The 19,533-nt window shown below is 52.7% G+C and overlaps 2 protein-coding genes across 2 annotated transcripts; one reads left to right on the top strand and one right to left on the bottom strand.

Moving 5' to 3' along the window:
• Positions 1-1,948: 1,948 nt before the first annotated feature.
• On the bottom strand, positions 1,949-9,274 carry LOC121361015 (cytosolic 5'-nucleotidase 1A-like). The gene is made up of 7 exons (XM_041481307.1): positions 9,151-9,274; positions 7,765-7,823; positions 6,944-7,111; positions 6,470-6,599; positions 5,856-5,978; positions 4,610-4,788; positions 1,949-4,081 (listed from the first exon to the last, which is right to left on the bottom strand). Exons 2-7 carry the CDS (start codon positions 7,807-7,809, stop codon positions 3,779-3,781), a joined length of 948 nt encoding a protein of 315 aa, XP_041337241.1. The 5' UTR covers positions 7,810-7,823; positions 9,151-9,274; the 3' UTR covers positions 1,949-3,778.
• A 3,938-nt stretch (positions 9,275-13,212) lies between these two features.
• SYT8 (synaptotagmin 8) lies at positions 13,213-16,062 on the top strand. The gene is made up of 8 exons (XM_041481210.1): positions 13,213-13,318; positions 13,683-13,840; positions 13,969-14,064; positions 14,297-14,464; positions 14,658-14,825; positions 15,019-15,136; positions 15,520-15,653; positions 15,743-16,062. The coding sequence occupies exons 1-8, from the start codon at positions 13,213-13,215 to the stop codon at positions 15,974-15,976; spliced, it is 1,182 nt and encodes a 393-aa protein (XP_041337144.1). The 3' UTR covers positions 15,977-16,062.
• The last annotated feature ends 3,471 nt before the right edge of the window (positions 16,063-19,533 follow it).

Below are 19,533 nucleotides of genomic sequence, written 5' to 3'. Positions count from 1 at the left end.
TTCCCTCTGCAGCCAGGAGTCAATGAAGCTGAACAGCTCGGACACTGCCACTGCAGATCTCTATTAGCAGACAAATACCTGCCAGTCTTCCCTCCCTGCAGTACCACCATTTCATAAAACCCTTTCTCTTGCTTAGCACTGAGTTGTTTTGTTTTTAGCATTGCAACTCTAAATTGACTGGTGCAGTGAGGGAAGGATTAAGGGCACGGTCCTGGGCAAAGGTCTCCCACAACTCCTCGGGGCCAACCAGCTGCAGCCTCTGATCCCTGGGGTCACGCGCCCCACCCTGAAACAAGGGCCACTTGTTTGGCATCGCTGGCAGAACTGGGCCCTGCAGAGGAGGCAGCTGGCCTGCCTGTGGCTGAGAAGAGTAGGGGCCCACTTCCTTTTCTGGACCAGGAGAGTGTCTCAGAGGGGAACCCAGACACCAGGCAGCTTTGGCTGGGTTTGAGGGGGGTTGTTGGAAAGCAATGGTCGGAATCAAGTGCAGGTCCTCAGAGCCCCCTTTGCACTTCTCTTCCCAGAGTGGAAAGGTATGAAACCCAGCAGGGTTCAAAGGGAGCCTGTGTGTGGTGGTGACACGGCAGTGTGGTTTGCTCCTGCCTTGCCCTGGCCAACAAAACCTGAAATGGGTATCAGAGAAGCATGCCATGACCAGCCCCAGCAGCTAAACCCTCCAGGTTGCAGCCGCGTCACAAGACCCTGGGGCGTCAGCAATCCCTTGAAGGAAGGAGCTTAAGATGCCTCAGAAAGCCAAATCCTGAGGAGCATCCCAAGCATAAATGAACTTATTACAGCTGCCTGTAAGACAGAAACAGCAAGTTTATCCTTGCAGTAGGGCATGAAGCTGCAGCAGTCCTTGACAGAGGGTGTTTTTGATGACACATCATTGGAGCAGGGCAATAAGGGCAGTTTTGATGCTACAAGGTTGAACTATGGCCTGAAGCAGCTGTGCTTGGCCCTATATGATGCAACCCCACAAGCCCCGAGTTTCCTTCCTTTTTTCCTATTTTGGGCACATTTTGCCCTGTCATCCCCCACTGTGCTGACAGTGCTGGAGGAAGGCATGTGGCGCTTTCCCGCTGCCTTAGCATCCCACACACTGCAGCGGCTCACGTGCGCCTGTCCCCACCACCCTTGACTCAGCTAATTTCCTCTCGCCCAAGGTGGTGACCAAGCTCCTGCTGGCCCCGTCCACACATCAGCAAATGTGATGGGTCAGGATGGTGGAAGATGCCCAGGACCACCACCACCTCCAGCACTGGGTCTGTGTCCAGCAGCAGTTGCCACAGAAGCAGCTGGCTGTGTGTGGCAGGCAGGGCTGGAGATGGGGGCTTGGATCCCCGCACGGAGCCTGGTGGTATCTGACCTGCACAAAAGTGGGACAAATATCTGCACCTGCTTACTGAGCATGTTTGGAGCATCCTGTAATTAATGTTTGTTCAGCTGATGGCTGCTTAGCATTATTAGCAAATGATGAGTGGCTGATGTTGTTGATGTTGCTACCTCGAAACATCTAATTTCAGCATCTGTACTGAGCAAAAGGGCCAGGGGCCAGACAGCTGGTGCCAAGACCCTGCCAGGCCTTGCTTCTTTGGAGCAAATCTGTGCACATGGGCATCCCTGCCCTGCCCTAGCAGCCCCGAATTTAGACCCAAGCGATGGCCACGAAGGCAGGGACAGGACCTCTGCCAGTGGCATGTCAGGGCCAGCAGCTGCCCTTGCTAAGGCAAGAAGTGCAGAATCCCGTGCTCAAGGTAGCAGGACTGAGCTTGGAGACAGATACAAGATGACATTCAGGGGACTAATCCAAAGACCACTGAAGGTTTCTTGTGTATTTAAGCCATTTTGATGAACATGCCAAACTATGGAAAGGAGCACTGAGATATCCCACCCTTCCTCCCACACTGTTAGACACAGGCATGAGGAACAAGCAGTCACACTGGGATGCTTGTTTATTTATTTATTGGGGAGGAAATAAGCTTTGGTGAGAGCAACACTTGTGAAGCCTTTAAAAATAATTATTTTCTGATTACACTGAGATTTAAAAAAGTCAGCATCATCTTTATCTCCTTGTCCATAATCCCGCTGCCGCCTGAGCAGCCAGTTTGTTTTTTTAGGAGGTGTTTCTGGACAGCTGGCAGGGATTTGAAGTGCCATGTCCCCAGGCAGCACAGTGGCCTCCAGGGGCAATTCACATCCAGCCCTGGGGAAAGAAACCTGCAGGTGAACCTTGCAGGTTCCTTGTTCCCCAGGAAAATTAAGAATGGAGTCCAAACTGCCAGAGGAGAGGCATCCCTGTTCGGGGTGTGGTGTGATGTCAGGCAGGGAACCGAGCACACCCACGTACCCCATGTGCAAGGAGCAGTTGCTCTTGAGACCCCCACGCCTGCCCTTCACCCACGGCTCTGGAGATCCATTTAAGGCTGGCCACAGTTCCCAGTCCTGCCCCGGCCCCCGTAGTGCTGGTCTGCAGCCCGGGCCCCTCCATGGCTTGTGCTGCAGGCAGCCTATCTCCAGTGCCCTCTCCTGGTGGGACCTCAGTGCTGGGTTGTGGCCTTGTCCCCGTCCTGCAGCTCCAGGAGCTGAGTGTCCCACAGGTCTGTCTCCTAAAAGCACTCTGAGCAGTATGCATGTCTAAGGAAAGCTGTCTTGTGCTATAATCTCTTTTATGAGGAGGAATAGCTTGGGCTTTCTTTCTTCAACCCATTCACCCTTTTCTAAAAGGTTTGTAGGTCCTTTACAGTTTTGAAGTCTTTCTCTCTCTTCTGAGTTTGGCTGCAGCTGCCTGAAGCACTCACTAGCACTTCAGTCTCCTCAGGAAACCAAGATGAGTGTGTCCGGTGAGGCAGGGTCTTGAGGGCTCCCTTTAGGCAGATGGGAATAAATCATAGAATAACAGAATAATAGAATGGTTTGGGTTGGAAGAGACCTTAAAGATCATTCAGTTTCAGCCACCCTGGTGTGAGCAGGGACACCTTTCACTAGACCAGGTTACTCAGAGCTCCATTCAACCTGACCTTTAACACTCCCAGGGATGAGGCATCCACAACTTCCCTGGGCAACCTATTTCAGTGCCTCATCACCCTCACAGAAAAGAATTTCTTCCTAATATCTGATGTAAACCTGCCTTTGTTCAGTTTGAAGCCATTCCCCCTTGTCCTGTCACTACATGCTTTTGTAAATAATCCCTCTCAATCTCTTCTGTAGGATCCCTTCAGGTCCTGGAAGGCTGTAGTTAGGTTACCCTGAAGCCTTCTCTTTTCCAGGCTGAACAATCCAAATTTTTTCAGTCTTTCCTCACAGGAGAGGTGCTCTATCCCTTTAATCATCTTGGTCTGCCTCCTCTGGACTCGGCTCAACAGGCTGATGTCCTTCCTGTGTTGCTCAATCTTGGAGACTGTCTGAGCACAGCCAAAACTAGCATTTTTTTCTTGCTTCTTTCAGCTTGTGTGTGAGGCATTAGCTTCACTAATTTCTTTGAGAGAAGTCCCCAGGTCCTACATGGCAGGTAGGTGTAGTCCTCAGTGTCACAACAAAGGTGTCCTCCCATCCTGGAGCAGCTGTGTCTTTTGGCTTTATCCTAAGACGTAGAGAACCTCTTATCAGGAGCAGAAATATGCATCAAGCTTTGCATGGGAGTACATGCTCTCGTCCCCTTTCCCTGAGATTTGCTTGCTGCACGTTAGGAGATCTTTCCTTCTCCACCAGAAGTTTTACCTCCAACTGACCCAGTCCTCTGTGTTGCTGGGAGGGAGGACTGCTGGCCTGCAGCCCATCAGCAGCAGGAAGGGACCCAGGCAGAGGGTACCCCCACATTCTGGGCCCCTTGGATGTTATGAAGCCCATCATCAAAGAAAATGTGAGGCTGGATCTGGGCGAGGATGGGGCCTTTGGGAGCCCCATCCATGAAGAAAGCCTCGTCGATGGGCAGACCCCATTCCCGGAGCGTCTTGATGGCTCGGATGCCCATGTCCCGGCCGCTGCGCGCTGTCACCAGGTAGGTGCGGATGGGGGATTCTTCCTGGCCAAACTTCTTACGCATCTTCCCGAGATGCATGGCAAAAGCCTTCAGGGGACCCTGGAAGGACAGCAGGACAGTTGGGAGTGTGTGGGAAATAAGGAAACACCTACTCTGCCTGTACAAGCCACTCGTTCCTCTCACAGGCTTTCTCAGGGCTCTGCAGAGCACACAATGCCTGTGGGCTCCAGGACCAGGCAATGCTGGGACAGGGGCTGAGCACTGCAGTCTCTGGGAGGAAGGTGAGCCTTGTGGTGCTCATCCTAATCCTAAAGTGACCAGCAAGGTGCCATCCCAGACAGCAGTGCCTCTGGGTCTGAGTCCTGCAGGGACTTGCACAGCAAGAGGGCACAACCTACAAAAGGTGGTGTTGGGATTAGCCACAGTCCTAGATATTTAGGGCTTATTTACAGGAGATAACAGATCCATTTTCAATGAGACTCCAGATCAGGCCCACACCAGGGACTGAGTACTGGATGCATAGGGACTCTGTAAGGATTTCTGCTTTTGTGTCTGTTCATGCCAAAGCCCTAGCAGGAGAAATGGCAGAGCCTGCGGGTGCCCATGGAAGCGAGGTGGCATGCTCACCTCTCCTATGGGGACGGCCTCCATCGCCCGCTCGTACTGCACTGCCCCCTCCAGGCCCTGCTCCTGGAAGATCTGGTCTGTCTCGTTGGAGAAGAGCACGGCATCCCCGTCAAACACCACGCGGAGTGGAGTGCTGGGGGCCTGCACCTCCTGCTGGAAGACGAGCGCCGCCGAGACCCCTGTGAGGCACAGCAAGGTGGGGTCAGGAGAGACAGCCCTCCCTGGGGCAGCTCATGCACAGCCAGCTGCTCCCCACACATCTGCTGCAGCCCTGTCCCACATCACCATGCCAGGGTCTCCAAGTCAGGGAGCTTTCTGGGGGAGTCAGCCCAGCCTTTCCATGGCTGTGTTATCCCCTGAGAAAGTGCTGCTGATCAGAAACTGAGGTCTGGGGAGATACTGAAGTGTGGTAAGAGATGGTGGGTGGCTGTCAAGACATGAGCACCCCTCCTCCTGGTGCTTGCTCACCCTGCCAAGCCTCAATCTTTAATGCCCAGATTTAGCACACTGTGGTGTGAATAATACGGGCTGGCATCTCCATTGATTGTGGTAATTAGCTTAATTACAGTCTCTTCCTACAAGCTGCTCCCTGCCCACCCTCATATGTGGACCCAGGCTCCCAGATGGGAGACACTTGTCAGGGCAATGATTCTCTCAAGGAGGTTCCAAGAATGTGCTGTGTAGTGAAGGAAAGTCCAGGTTGCAGATGGCTTGCTCCTGACCTTAAGGATGGTGGCCAGCTGATGTGCTCATACCCAAGTGAATTAATAAGAAGGTGATTAACCCCATTAGAGGAGTTGGGGAGACTGCACTTCATCTCATTGAGGTCAGATATGTGCTTACTGAGCACACAGTAACTCTGCAGTACCAAGACAGCAAATTTCTGTGGCATCCTCACAAAGTCCTGGGAATCACTGATAAACTTTCATTGATGAATGGAATTGCATTTTTGGTTAGAAAGGCTTAAATGTCAGGCAGGGAATGACCAGCCCATGACAGAGCTGTGTTCAGATTGATGCATAATGCACTCAGTGACTTGTGAGGGCATCTGAGCAAGCCTGGTGTGTTTGCAGGCTACTGGTAAGGACAGAAGAGGAGATTGAATTGTTCAGGATTGTACTGGTAATCAATGTACCATTCACCCCTTGTCCCTGTGAAATCACAGGCTCTGGTGTTGTCTCTTGTACTGAGCTGCTTGGAAAAAGTGTGGTGGGTTTGGGGACGTGGGATGGAGGGGAGAATGTACCTCTCCGGAGGGCGTTGCAGACATCTGTCCTGTCAGCTGAGAGGAACAGCTTGACGCTGTGGGACTTCAGGTACTGTGTGGAGTCCTCATCACTGACAAAGCAGAACTTGGAGATCTCTAGGCCTTCAGGACAAGGGATGTGAGTGAAGTCTTATGGAGCAACATCCTCCTCATAGCCCCTCACTCCCTCCCCCAGGTCTCAGTGTGCTTTGCTGCAAGAGCACAGGGCAATGAATTTCTCAATGCCTGTGTTCTTGCTGCATCTTCTTGACCTGTTTTTGCTCCTATAAAACTGCAGAGTGCAGGTAAATATTCCCTCCATCCCTCCCTTAAATGAGCATTCCTCCTGACAGCACTCTGGGATTTAGGGGGGCTTTTTTAAACAACTTTTTTTAATTTTCAGTACCTGCCTGAACATTCCCAGGCTGTGCAAAATGCTGCAACTCCTTGGTGTGAAAGATATGGCTGAGGGGAGCTGGCCTCCAGGAGAACCCTTCCCCACTTCCTCTTGTATCCCCTGGCTCTCTGTTTGCCATTGATGATCCACTGAGGTGTCTGATCTGCCCTGCAGGTCCCAGGGGCATCAGGCACTGCCAGGGATGGATCTCCCTTACCGTAGTGCTTGGCGCTATTGATGATGCGCACGCCGCTCTCTGGGCTGTTGTTGGAGAGCACCACGATGTCAAAGAGGTCCCTCTCTGCTGGATTGCTCTCCAGGATCTTCTTGTTAACATACTGCACTGCCTGGGAGGAGATGGGACTCTTTTAAACAGGCATGACTGCAGCACCTTTGCAGGGGATCTTTTTCAGTTAAGGTTAGTGGTTTGTGCTGCATCTGTCAGCTCTATCTGGCTCATGCCAGCTATGGCAAGGCTGGCATGAGCCAGACAGAGCAACCATCCTGGAAAAGCCAGGGGGAGAGGGACTGGTCAGGAGCACTGGTCTCAATGCCCTCCAATGAGGCCAAGAGATCAGCACAGGCAAAACTATACCCTGTGATGGGAATTGAGACTTAAAGCTGGGAAAACTCAGCTTTCACCCCATCCTGCGAGTGTCTGCATGTTCCCCATGCCAGGTGTGGGGCTTACCTGGATGAAGGCAAAGGCTGTGCCTGGTGGCAGGGGCTTGTCCTGGTTGGCCTGCTGGTGCCTTGTGTACTCTTCCTTGCCCTTCTCCAGGTAGAGCTTGTGCTCCTCCTCCAGGTTGAAGATGGCTCTGGTGGTCACAGCAATGACCAGTGCTGTACTGGGGTCCTTCTGCAGGACAGGGAGGAAAGAGGAGTCAGGGGACAGCAGAGAAGGAACTCAGGGAGGTGGGGTGAGCAGGGGGCTCCAACCACAGTGCTAGAGTTGGGTGCTGGAGGTATCACCCCTGTGTCATGGTCTCTGATGTAGAGATACCACACCCAGTCTTCATCTTCAGGCCACCAAGGATGGGGCTGGCAGTTGTGAAACCCTAACCTGTCTGATAAGTGCCACATGCCCCAAAGACAGCTCACACAGAGGGGATTGCTCCATAATTTTGTTCTTTGTGGGGACAGCACAGCCACAGTCATCTGTTTGTGCTGGGTTTCTCTGCATATACTGGTGGTACTACCCTTTGTTTGTGTATGTTCTGGACAGCTGAATAAAGTCTCTGTGTATGTAGAGAAGCTGCTGCTTTCTCCCTGGTTGCTCCAAAATTTAAGTGTGAGCAAATGTACCTGCCCAGTCCAAGCAACTGGAAATCACATGGACTTCACTGGGACCAGGTGCCCAGCAGCCCTGGGACAGCCACTTCTGCTGAAACCCAGGCATGAGCAATTCAGGCCACCACAGTTCTGGACTGTGGTGTGTTCTCTTCTGTGGTGGCATTTCAAGACTTGGTTTGGAAATACAGGATGTGTGTTTTGTAATGGACAGCCTTTTACCTGTTTTACATTGGTGTTTATGACTGTGCTTTCCAGCTCTGCCATCTTCAACTCTCAGCCTTTAAGAGAAAATATAAAATTAAACTGAAAGATTACAATGTAGTCAATCTATAGACATTCTTGGGAGGGGGAAGAGTGGAAAGGAGACAGGAAACATCCTACACACCAAGTACAGCAGCCCAAATGAACCCGTTTCTGCTGACAGCCACTTTGCTCCGAGAAAAACTGTTCTAATAGTTCCAATTAAATGTGATGGAAAAATGGCTTTTCAAACACAGATCACTGCTTTATTTTTACTTTTGTTTTTCTCAAAAAGAAAAACTCTGTATGGAACTGCTGAAAGCTGTTGTGGATCTCTTTTCCAAGCAAAATAAGGCTGTCTTTAAAAGCCACAGTAGGTTAGATCTTATAGGTAGGTTTCTAGTTCACATCCTTGTCTTTTTTGCCACTTCTGCTTGAATGGTGAATTTGTATCTACAAATGAAGGAGTTCACTGCATCAGCAGCTCAACTGCAGCTGTAAAAGTCCGGAGTAAGTAGAAGAGTGTGGTGAGGGTTTGGATAAAGGCTGAGACCCCTGCGATGGGGTTGGTCTGCCCCTCCACAGCCCCGTGAGCCAGTCAGGCCCTACCTGATTGCTGTACAGGGGAGCTGGGCAAGCAAAGAGCAAAGCCAACATGCAGTGTAAAGGACAAGTCAGGGTGTCCACAGAGACCTGCCTTGTGCCCCAGTTTTATTTAATTAATGTTTATTGTTCAGGGACTGCAAAGTTGCCAGTAGGCAACACACTTGGCTGATGCCAGCCGTGAGAGCCACAGCCTTGCCATGGGGGGCTCAGAGCTTGCATGTGCACTCCCCGACTGTCCCAGGAGTAGAAAGTCCTGGATCAGGGCTACTCCCCCAGCCAGGGCTGCCTGGAAAGCCAGGAGATGTTGAGCATCCCTCTGCTTCCTCCACCCCCTGCCCCATGCTGGGAAGGGGTCTCCTCCCAGAGAGGGCGGCAAGCACCAGCCCAGCGCAGGCAGAAGCTTTCCTCTGACACAATCTCAGCCAAATATTCTCTGAAAGTCAAAATTAAATGCAAGGAGGCAACGGAGCTGAGCAGCCCTTCCTGGTGGGAGAATCCACCTTTAATTTCTGCTTCGCTCTTCCAAGCACTGCAAGCCAAGCTCGACTTCTCCTTTCCATCTCCCTGCCCCGATAACCCGCAGCGCTGTTCGCATCCAGACACAGGGATCCGCACAGGCACACGTCTCGCTGCGAGACCCCAGGAAAACATTCCTGGCGGGTGCTGCCGGTCCCCTCCTACGGCTGCCTAGCAGGGAGCAGATGTTTCCCCTGCACACAGGCAGGGATCTGCCAGAGAGAGAAGCCCACACTCACTCACCCCGAGCGCTGCCTCAGCTCCCGGCCCGGCCCGTCCAGCGGCAGCATCCCCAGCCTGGCCCGGCGCCGCTGTTTATATTTCCCCCTGGCGCGCTGCAGGAAGCAGGCGGGAGCCGGGATGGGCGCAGCTCCGCTCCCCGGCGCGCTGGGATTTGTAGGCAGCCAGCTGGTTGGCGTCGTGCCCGGGCCAGACTGCATTTCCCAGCTGGCATCGCATAGGATCACGGGCACCTGGGCCTGGCTTCGGACACAGCCGCGGTCACCCTGGGCAGGGGACTCGGCGCTGCTCCTGCTCCCGGAGCCCTCTCGGCGCTTGTGATCAGATCGCTGTCCATAAGCCGTGATGTCTTATTTCTGCAGCTAGAGTATTTACAGCGTGCCTCTAGCCCTCTCATTTCCCAGCCCCTGAATGGTTGTATTTTTGACCGAAAAAAATGGGGGTACCTGGTCCAGAGTGACTTGCGGGGGATGCAGGGATGCAGGGAGTAAAGGCAGGTGCAGAGCATAGCACGTTTGTAATTTTACTGTAATGGTTCTGGGCCTCGTTTCCCTTTTTTTTTTTTTATTTTTTTGTGGCTGCTTTTTCTTTTTTTTTTTTTTTTTTTTTTTTTTTTTTTTTTTTTTTTTTTTTTTTTTTCCCTGAAAGCCATGTCTCACATGCTGTCCTGAGTAGGGTTGATTTTGGGGCTAGGATTTTACTTTTCTGGGTAGGCTGTGTGGCACCCAGCCCTGTGGGGCTCATGGTGCCAGGATAGTTCAACACCCCTTTTCTGTCCAAGAGTGTGACTGTCAGGGATATGGGGGGAAGAGGATGATGGGAGGGGGGTTCAGGGACCCAGGACCATCCTGCAGTTTTTCCCTTGCCCCACTGCTGGAACAAGATCCACTGCTGCAGCCTGCCCATCCTTGGAGACCAAACTCACCTGCACTAAGTCCGAGCAGTTGTCCATCCGCATGACATCAGGCTATCACCAGGATCACCAAATTTCCTCCCAAAATGTGGGAAGGCACCAGGGTCCTGTGCAGCTTGATCTCAGTGAGGTCATAGAATCATAGAGTGATTTTGGTTGGAAGGGTCCTAAGGATCATTTAGTTCCAACCCTTTCCACCATAGGCAGGGATGCCATGCACCAGATCAGCTTGCTCAGGGCCCCATCCAAACTGGCCTTCAACTCTTCCAGGGATGAGGCCACAACTTCTTTGGGCAATGTGTTCCAGTGCCTCATTGCCCTCTGAGTAAAAAATTTCTTCCTAAGATCTGAATCTCTTCTCTTTTAGCTGTCTCTAGCAAACAACCTGATGAAAATGCTACTTACATGCTCAGCTCTTAGTGTGCATATGCAGACCCCCCTTTCCCTGGACCATTTTAATATTCCTTATTCCCCCATCCCCATAATGCATTTCTCTTGTGCATTCCTTGGGACTTCCAGTTTAGTGCAAAAAGTTTCCCCAGAGGTTTGCTGCAGCATCATTCCTGCAGCATCATTCCTGCATCTCCTGCTCCTGGAGATGGTGCTTTTCTGAGCAGCAGGAGTGCAAGGCCCTTGTGAGTGTGGCTATTTTTTGGATGGCTGAGGGGCAGCCCTAGCCCCTCTCCTGTGGCTAGGCACCCACTGTGGCAATGCCTCAGTGGCCATGTGAAAATCTGGAAGGGCTGGTGAGTCAGGGTGGTGGGGCAGAGCTGGGACAGCTCTGGTTTCTGGGGCATCTCCTCCCATCACTACATCAGCCACTAGACACTGGCAGTTTTGCAGTATGGCTCCCTGCTTCTGACACCACCCCAAATTTACGTGGCAAAAAGGTAGGTTTTGCTGAATTGGCAGCAAGGGAGGAAGTTTACAAGCATAAATTTAATGCAATGGAAGCCTGTGAAATTGCTTCTGGCTGTGTGCCTGGTGCTTCTGTTGGTGCTGGAGGATGAAACCACCCAAGCAGCATCCCCTCGTCCTGTCTGTCCTCCTTGCTGTGTTGTAGCAGAGCATTCCTGTTCATCCACACACACGTTTTGCAGGCCCTCACACAGCGCATGCCCTGTGGGCCAAGAAGCTGGCCTTCCCCAGTGCAGAGCTCACAGGGATGCATGCAGTCGTGCACCCATCCCCTTGAAAGTGTCCATTCCCTTGTGCTAAGTGCCTGCAGCCACACAGTCCAGCCCAGCATCGCTGCAGGGATAACTTGGAGAAGTGAATTTCCCAATGCATGGAGCCGGGCAGCAATGCCCTCCAGCTTCTTGCAGGCAGGAGGGCAGGTTTTGCTTCCTGGTCCAGCAGGGAGTTCCCCGCTGGCTTTTCGCCTGCATGAACGCTGCTTGGGTCAGCGGTGAGGTGGGGCCAGCGGAGCTGCTGGGGCCACCCAGCTCCTGAGCTGGCAAAGCAGACTTTCCTGTTTCAGCTGTGCAGTGCAGCCACCATCCCTTCTGCACCCTCAGCTGTGTGCCTGCTGGGCTCCCATCTCAGCCCACAGCATGCCCCTGCCACACGAGGCGGCTTGACTGGAGCCTGGGCAGCAGGGAGGGGAGGCTGATGCTGGGAAGGATACTTGTCGGTAAGTCTGGATTTGGGAACCCAGTCAGCACAGGGTGGGAGTGAGAGTCGGGGCTCCCCCAGCCCCCTTTCCAGGAACATGGATGCTTGATGCTCCCTGCAGACTGCCCACTGAGACTTTGCCTCCTGTGCCAGACTGCAGCGGGGCTGTCCCCATTGTTCCCAAAGTGGTGCCTTAGTTCATTCTTTGGGGTTGGGATAAAGGTTTTTTTTAAACCAGGGTCAATGTTAGACTAATGTGACACAGCCTGTGGCAGGCAAAATGTACTGGCACTCCTAATTGTGTGCTGGGTGGATGGCTGTTGCCTGTGCTGTCCTGTCCACCCTTCACTCCAAAGCTGTAGTCTGGCACCTCTAAAATGCCTGAGCGATGTTTCGGATGTTCAATGACACAGAAGTCCCAGGTGGCTCTAGACAAGTGATTTAACCTGTACTCGTCCCAGCAATGATGCCACAGGGGTGACAGCAATTCCCACATCTCTCTAGCCCCATGCCCACACGCAGCAAAGCACACTGCTGGAAAAAGAAAGGGTGCATGCTGGCTTCGTGGGCTCAGTGAAGGGAAGTGCGGACGTGGTCTCCTCCTGCCCGGGAGGACCCCCATGCAAGGAGCACCTTGGGATGGGCAGAGCGAGGTGGAATTGGCTGCTTGAGCAGGGACCCGCTGGAAGGCAGGGCAGGAGGCTGGGCAGCCACAGGCACATACCTGCCAGCCCGGGCACCGGGGCTGGGTGCCACCGTGCCGTGGTGGCTGCAGAGCCGCTCACCGCGCAGCACGGCTGCGGGCACACCTGTGCTGCTGACGTGAAAGGAATTTGGCTATGAGGAAGTGTTCACGCTAGAATAAGAGCTTTGCCATGGGGAAAGCAATGCTGTAAAACCATCCTGCTTTGAATCTGAAGTCTTTCCCCAGGCTGTGTCAGCGTTGCCATGTGCACAGGCCGAGCTCACGGAAAGTTTCTGAGCCGGTGTGGCCCCAGCCTGGTGGCAGCACTGCCACCGGCAACGAGGGCACCAGCCCTGTTGCAAGCCCAGGAGCCAACCTTACCGCTCCTCAGCCCTGCGACAGGAGGGAAAATAGCCAAAAAGGGGTGTTAGCTGATGATGGGGCTTTCCTGGAGCTGAGTGAACCCTTCAGCTCACTCTGCCTGGCCAGGGAGGAGCCAGCACAAAACAGCTCTTGGCTTTTGTCCCCTGCAGCCAAGTGATTCCTCTTCTCATAACGCCCTGGACCCCTCAATCTCTCTGCTTTCAGCAGGCAGACTTGCAAGGATATGAAGGAGAAGGCTTCATGGGAGGGGCCGGCTGGCGCAGAGCCCTCCCTGCCAGCAGCTCCCTCCCGCTCCATTTCACATCTCATTGTCAATGTGGCCAAGCTCTAATCGCTTACCCTAAGCTCTATATTTTAATTGTGTTTGCTGTCATTAGAGCCCTGGGCTGCGGGCAGCACACGTGCTACCGGAGAGGAAATCCCCACCCTGTTAATTTTGCCTGTGTTCCCAGGTCACCCCAGATTAGCCATGGCAGTGGCAGCCAGGAAAGGCAGGACTACAGCCTCCCCACACACCAGCATCACCACCACGGCTTGGTCGGGCTCCCTGGACAGCTGGCTTAGCTGGATCCCGTGTGAGTACAGTGTCTCCTGCCGTCCTCTCTCAGGCTGTGTTACCTGGTAGGGCTGCTGGATTCTGAGGCTGTGTATTCACTTCACCCTCCCTTCAAATTCCATTTTCTAGTAGGCTCCATCAGGGAGGTATTACTGCAGAGTGGTACCACACTGCTTCAGAAGCAGAGGGTATCTTTGCTACCCATTTGGGGAATGGTTTTCAGCCTCAGTCTCCCTGGATGGGGCCTGTCCAGGATTCTAGGGGCAATTTTGAAAGTACAACCCCTTAATGCTGAAGGACCAGGAAGAGGTTTAAATGTACTCTGTATGTTTTGCTTCATTTTAACTCTTTTATCCAACTCTGCTCCCTGAACATTGCACCAGTACCCAAATGGGCGCTCATCACTGTGGCTGTGGCAGGGGCCATCCTCCTCCTTCTCTTCCTCATCTGCATCATCAAGTGCTGCTGCACCAAGAGGAAGCCCAAGAAGAAGGAGAGAATTGGCTTGTGCGTCGTCAGCAACCCCACCACGATCAACCTTGTGCGTCCTGCCTTCCCCCCAGTCCCACCTGCCTCCTCCCTGAGGGGTTTGCTGCTGCACTGCCCAGCCCCAGGATGGTGGGAGCATGGCATGGCAGGGATATAGCTGAGTGTTGCTCTCTGCCACAGGTCCAGCCCGAGATGGAGGACCTGGAGCGGGAAGTAGAGCAGAAGAGGCGAGGAAAGCTGCAGTACTCCCTGGAGTACAACTTCCGCATGCAGGAGGTGGGGATGCTCATGGCCCTGGACAGCAGGGAAAAAGCCATGCTCTTGCATGGTCACTCTTTGCTGCCCACTGAGGTGGACGTGCCCTCTCCCACCTGCCTGCAGCCCACTAGCTCTCATGCCTGCATGGTGTCAAGGCATTCCTCACTGCTGCACTCACTTCCCACTGAGCCCCCTGCTGCCTGGCCCCATCCTTCTCCAGCTGGTGACCTTGTGCCTCACTCCTCTCCAGCTGAAGGTTGGCGTGAAGCGGGCAGTTGAGCTGAAGGCCATGGACAGCGGAGGCACATCTGATCCATATGTGATTGTCTACCTAACGTCCGATAGGAAGAAGAGATACGAGACCAAGGTTTACCGCAAAACCCTGAACCCCATCTTCAATGAGAGCTTCACTTTCCAGGTACAAACCAAAGCCAATGATGTTTTTTTGGTCCCATCAAGAGTGTTGCATAGACACTGCTCCCTGGGCAAAAACCTCTCCAGACTAGGAGATGCTTGTGCAATCAGGACTGGGAAAGGTGAGAAAGGAATACCCTCATGGGGCAGGGCCACCACTGAGGAGTGAGTCCAGGCTTTTGGGTCCTCCCCTGCAGGTACCCCAGGCTGAGGTGTCTGAATCCACACTGGTGATGCAGGTCTATGACTTCAACCGCTTTTCCAAGCATGACATCATTGGTGAGGTCCGGCTGCCCCTGGCCAGTGTCAACCTGCAGCATGTCATCGAGCAGTGGAGTGACCTGGCGGTGGCCAGTAAAGTGGAGGTTGGTCCTGGTGGGTGGGAAACCGCTGGGAGAGATGTGCTGTTGCTTGGCTTGCCACCGCTCCAAGAAGCAAGCCCTCAGGGGCAAGCATGAGACTGGGGGAGATTCAGGAAACCTGGGGCCAGCCTGGTGCTCCAGCCTCAGGTGAACTGGCTCCTCTGCCTGGTATTAATTACTGGCATCTCTCCATCAGGAAGAGCATCTGGGTGAGATCTGCTTCTCTCTGCGCTATGTCCCCAGCACTGGCAAGCTGACGGTGCTCATCCTGGAAGCCAGGCAGCTGAAGCGGATGGACTCTGATGGACTCTCAGGTCAGTGGGGGCTGCTTGTGCTCGGACCTTCCTACTCCTGCCCAGGCCTCAGTGGTGGCACCAAGAGCTGCAAAGCCTTGAAAACTCTTGGTGTTAAGATCTGCTTCCTGCTGTGACCACCATATTCAGTCCTTGGCTGATTCGCAACACAGATTCTCCAGCTTTGGGCAGTACTGGAGGTGTCTCCCAGGAGGAGATGTCATGGCTGGATTGTACAGGCAGCTTGGCAGGAGGAAGTGAGCTCTGAGGTGGCTTTCTCACCATGAGGAGTGACAAGTGGGATGCCGTGGTCTCCTTGGGAATGGCTCAGGAAAGTTGTTTTGTGGCTGAGTTCTTCAGTCAAAAACTGTCACTTGTGCCAGCTGTGCCTTCTCTCTCTTCAGATCCTTTTGTCAAGGTGCATCTCATACTGAACAGGAAGAAATGGAAGAAAAAAAGGACAAGTGTGAAGAAGAACACTTTAAGCCCTTACTTCAATGAGGTGTTTGTTTTTGAGGTGCCTTTCAGTCAGATCCAGGTGGGTTTCCCTGAAGTGCCCAGGGCTGAGCAGGTCCCCACTGCAGCAAACCTCTTCCCACTGACCCCCTTTCTTGTGTTCCCTTCCAGAATGTGGATGTGGTCATCTCCGTCTGGGATCATGACAAAGTGACCAAGAATGAGCCCATCGGTAAACTCTTCCTGGGTTGCCGAGCCACAGGCAACCAGCTGCGGCACTGGTCCGACATGCTGTCCAACCCACGCCGGCCCCTCGCCCAGTGGCACATCCTGCAGCCCCCGGAGGTGGTGGACAAAGCCCTGGGACTGAAGTCCCACCTCAAGCTGCCCCTGCACTCCAGATAGTGGTGGTCTCCTTCTCCACCCAGGGAGCAGGATGGTGGGCTTGTGGATGAGTGAAGAGGTTCTGCTCAGCAAGCTCGAGGCATGTTGGTCCCAGCTCATTGTCAGCAAAGAGGGGACTGGGACTCCTTCTGGCCAAGAGATGATCTGGCTACTGGTCAGCTCATGCTCTGTGTTACACCTGGGTCAGGGCAGCTCAGCATCCCAGAGGAAGGCTGGACATGGAGCAGAAGGTGCTAGAGGGGATGTCATGGGTGCAGGAGCCAGCTCATCCCAACTGCTCATGGACTGGAGGGGAAATACACAGAGCTTCAGGCTCATGCAAAACAGAGTCCATTGATATTTATAAAGCAGAGGGTTAACGTGCTGGTGGCATGGGTGGGAAGTTTCTTTAGTGGTGAATAACTTGGCAAGAAACGTGTTGTTGGAAAGGCTTCATGTTTCCTGTGAAGGCTTTTAAACAAGACCAAGATATTGAAAAATGTAAGAGAGAAGGAATACAGGTGGATGAGGAAGGTGCTGGAGATGTTGGACTAGCTCTTCAGTGTCTGCAATGTGTGCTCTGTGTCCTGGCTAGAGGCTAAATGAGAAGCAATGTGGCTTCACACTTAGCCCGTTCTCAGCCCATGATGATTTGTGCACACTAAGATGTGATTCAGGCTCTGGGACTCACCAGTGGCCATCCCCATGCCCCACATGGATGAAGATGCAGTGTCAGCTCCTTTCACCCCACATGGTCCTACAGGAGTGGCACAGCAGGGTTTGCACCTCTGGCACCTGGAGGTCCTGCCAGGGTGGAGGGGGCTGAGGCTCTTGCTTTCACACTGTGATCACACCACCCTGGTAAAGGCTGGCTTACAGCCCTCATGTCACTTCTGGGCAGGTTTCATGTTTAATCTGGGAGGTTTTTTGTGGCCACATGTCCTGCCCCACCCTGCTCTGTGGGCCTTGGTGTTGAGGCTATGTAAGCAAAGATCTCTCCTAGAAGGATGAGGGCATGGAGTGGTGCTGCTACATGCCCTTGAGTATGCTGCAGTTTGGGGTGACTCCAGAGCAGCTTTTCTGAGCCATCTGCAGGAGGAAGCTCCCTGCACTGGGAATTGCTCCTGTTCTAAAATCCTTCTGCTACAAAGCAGCTGCAGAACACAAGATCTGGGCTCATGCTGTGGAATTTTGGCCCCAAAGAATAAAAGTCCTTTTCACCACGGGGAGCTGCAGGCTCAGTGCTAATAGCTATTGCCCTGACTCTGGAGGGGAGAGAGCCTGGCACATTAATGAAAAGCTATTAATATTAAAAAGCAGTTAATCTGTGATTACCCAGAGCTCCACAGAGTGACTACCCAAGAGTTAAACAAACATGAAGCTGAGGAAGATTATGAAAAGTCTCGATAGAGATTAATGACCTGAGCTTAACCACAAAAAGCTGCTGCTGTGTCTGCCTCTTGATGAATATTCTCCAGGCTTCGCTGTGGCCATGAGGAGGGGAGAAATGACAGGGTGGTTTTGAGATGACTGTAACAAGTGAAGTGTGGCTTCTGCTGGGGAAACAGCATCTGCTGGCAGCCGCTAATGAGATGGAGGAGGAAATCAGTCACCTGAGAAAGACTTGGAGGTTTTAAAGCCTCAGCCTTCAGTCTCAACATTAGAATCAGCCTAGAACAGGCTGTGCAGAAGGGAACATGTCTGAATTGGGTTTGGCATTCCAAATCTATCGCCAGGTTGGTTTTTGGTGATGCTGTTGTGGTGATTTAGGGCCATGCAGAATCTAGAAATGACTTTTGGAACAGGCAGTTCTTATTTTTGTGTGTGTGTATGTGTGCTTTTTCCAGTCCCCCTATTTTGAAGTCGCAGCCTTGAGGTTCACTGCATAATTTATGGAGTTGGGCATAAAAGTTTATGCATATTAGTCCCAAAACAGAGACAGCCTCTCCTTGAGAAACATTACTCCCCAAACCAGTGCCTGCCCCTTTTCTCTCCAGCTCTGGTCTTGCTCAGTGCCTGGATCACCAGCGCAGTGCTGGGTGAGCAGAGCTGGAGAGGGAAGCCCATGGTGCTTTTAGGGGAAAGGCTGAGGAATGTGGGAGTGAGCACCCAGCTGGGCTGGCTCTGGGCAACCTGGAGTGAGCCTTTGTGCAGTAAATCTCAGCAAACTGAGTTGTTTGTTCAGGAGGGAGAGGCGAGCAGGTGAGGATGTTCTCCACCCAGCTCCAGTTTTTAATGCACCGCCAAGGCTGCTTTTTCCCTCCGTCATCATTTCTCTTTCTCAGTAAGCCTTGTGTGCTTACAGCACGGCTTTGAGCACTCTCCTCCTCTGGCAGGATCCTCTTAGTATCTGCTGGCAGCTGTTTGAAGCAGGGCTGGTGGATCTGGGCTTCATTTCATGCCTTATTTCACCCCAAATGAACACAGCCTGCGCGGGAGCCTGTTTGCAGGGAGGCAGACAGCCCTGTCTGTGTGCAAGCCATCTCCTTTTCACCTCCCTGTGGCCTTGGCGGGGCTGGTTGCCCCTCATCAATCAAAGCCAGATGTCTGAGCATCTTCTGCCTCACCAGTGCTCCTCCTGCACTTGCAGGGTGGAAGATGAGACAGGAGAAGTAAAGGAGGGGGAAAACCAACTGCTCAGCTTTTGTCTGTTCTGTATTCCCGTGTCTACATCTAGAGGGCAGGGCAGTACGTGCTCTGAGCTGGGTCCCTGTGTCATCTGGTCTGCGGCCCCCGTTAGAGCCTCACCAGCCAAGATTTCTTCTTCCGGAGATGGAGCCCGTGTTCGAGAGGGAGAGAAAGCAGCGATGCTGTGCAAGCCCCTTCCCATGGCTGCACAGCCCGCTGGCAGCCATGTGGCAAAGCTGGAGGTGTCCCAGTGGCTTTTCCCGGGAGGCAGGAGCCAGCCCTTGCCTGATCCTGCACCACAGGAGCAAAGAGGGTTTTGCTGGTGGTTAAGGGGGGCAAAAGCAGGAATCCAATCCATCCAAGGTGCCCAGGTGGTTGTTGGGGGAGTTTGTCTTTCTGCATTTAATTAGCAGCTTTGCAGGTCAGTGGCAGGGCAAAAAGCAGGGCTTGGGCCAAGCAGAGGTCTGTTAAGAGACAAGAAGCACTGAAAATTGAGGTGTTTGTTATTAAGATTTATAATCTCGATTATTTACATCCAGATCCAAGACTTCTGATCTCCAGAAGTCCTTTCCAAAGTTAATTATTCCCTCATTCAGTGATTTTTTTTTTTTTTGGTTATTTGTCCCTGCACTCAAGGAAATCAAATGGGAGGGCTGCACAAGGAGAAGGCTGAGCCTCATATGTGCTTGTCACCAGTCGTCTGCAGTGAGACAAAAATGATTACGGGCTGTCATCGTTCGGCCTGGGTATGGGCTGGCTGTCCTCCAGCCACAGATTTTTTGGCTAGTCTTAGAGTTTTTGAGAGCTGGAGAGCATCTAAGCTCTTCTCACTAGGAGCAAGCATGCCTGCTTTATAAATATTCCTTAGCTAGCATCTCTATGCCTTGCAATTTTATGGGCAAAATATGTACTTTTATCATGCATGGGCTTATTTTTTAAAAGCTCCAGCT

Source organism: Pyrgilauda ruficollis, unplaced genomic scaffold (genome assembly GCF_017590135.1).
Source record: "Pyrgilauda ruficollis isolate IOZ18807 unplaced genomic scaffold, ASM1759013v1 scaffold55, whole genome shotgun sequence".
Lineage (NCBI taxonomy): Eukaryota > Metazoa > Chordata > Aves > Passeriformes > Passeridae > Pyrgilauda > Pyrgilauda ruficollis.
This window is presented reverse-complemented; position numbering and strand designations above follow the sequence as displayed.

What these genes read in the sequence shown, in the direction of transcription:
- LOC121361015 (XM_041481307.1), bottom strand. Translation starts at nt 7,809, where the DNA reads ATGGCAGAGCTGGAAAGCACAGTCATAAACACCAATGTAAAACAG. An exon ending in CAGCCTTTGCCTTCATCCAG is followed by an intron (nt 6,600 to 6,943) that starts GTAAGCCCCACA and finishes ATCTCCTCCCAG; the next exon opens with GCAGTGCAGTATGTTAACAA. An exon ending in AGGCCGTCCCCATAGGAGAG is followed by an intron (nt 4,082 to 4,609) that starts GTGAGCATGCCA and finishes CTGTCCTTCCAG; the next exon opens with GGTCCCCTGAAGGCTTTTGC.
- SYT8 (XM_041481210.1), top strand. Translation starts at nt 13,213, where the DNA reads ATGGCAGTGGCAGCCAGGAAAGGCAGGACTACAGCCTCCCCACACACC. An exon ending in ACCCCACCACGATCAACCTT is followed by an intron (nt 13,841 to 13,968) that starts GTGCGTCCTGCC and finishes TCTCTGCCACAG; the next exon opens with GTCCAGCCCGAGATGGAGGA. An exon ending in GGACTCTGATGGACTCTCAG is followed by an intron (nt 15,137 to 15,519) that starts GTCAGTGGGGGC and finishes CTCTCTCTTCAG; the next exon opens with ATCCTTTTGTCAAGGTGCAT.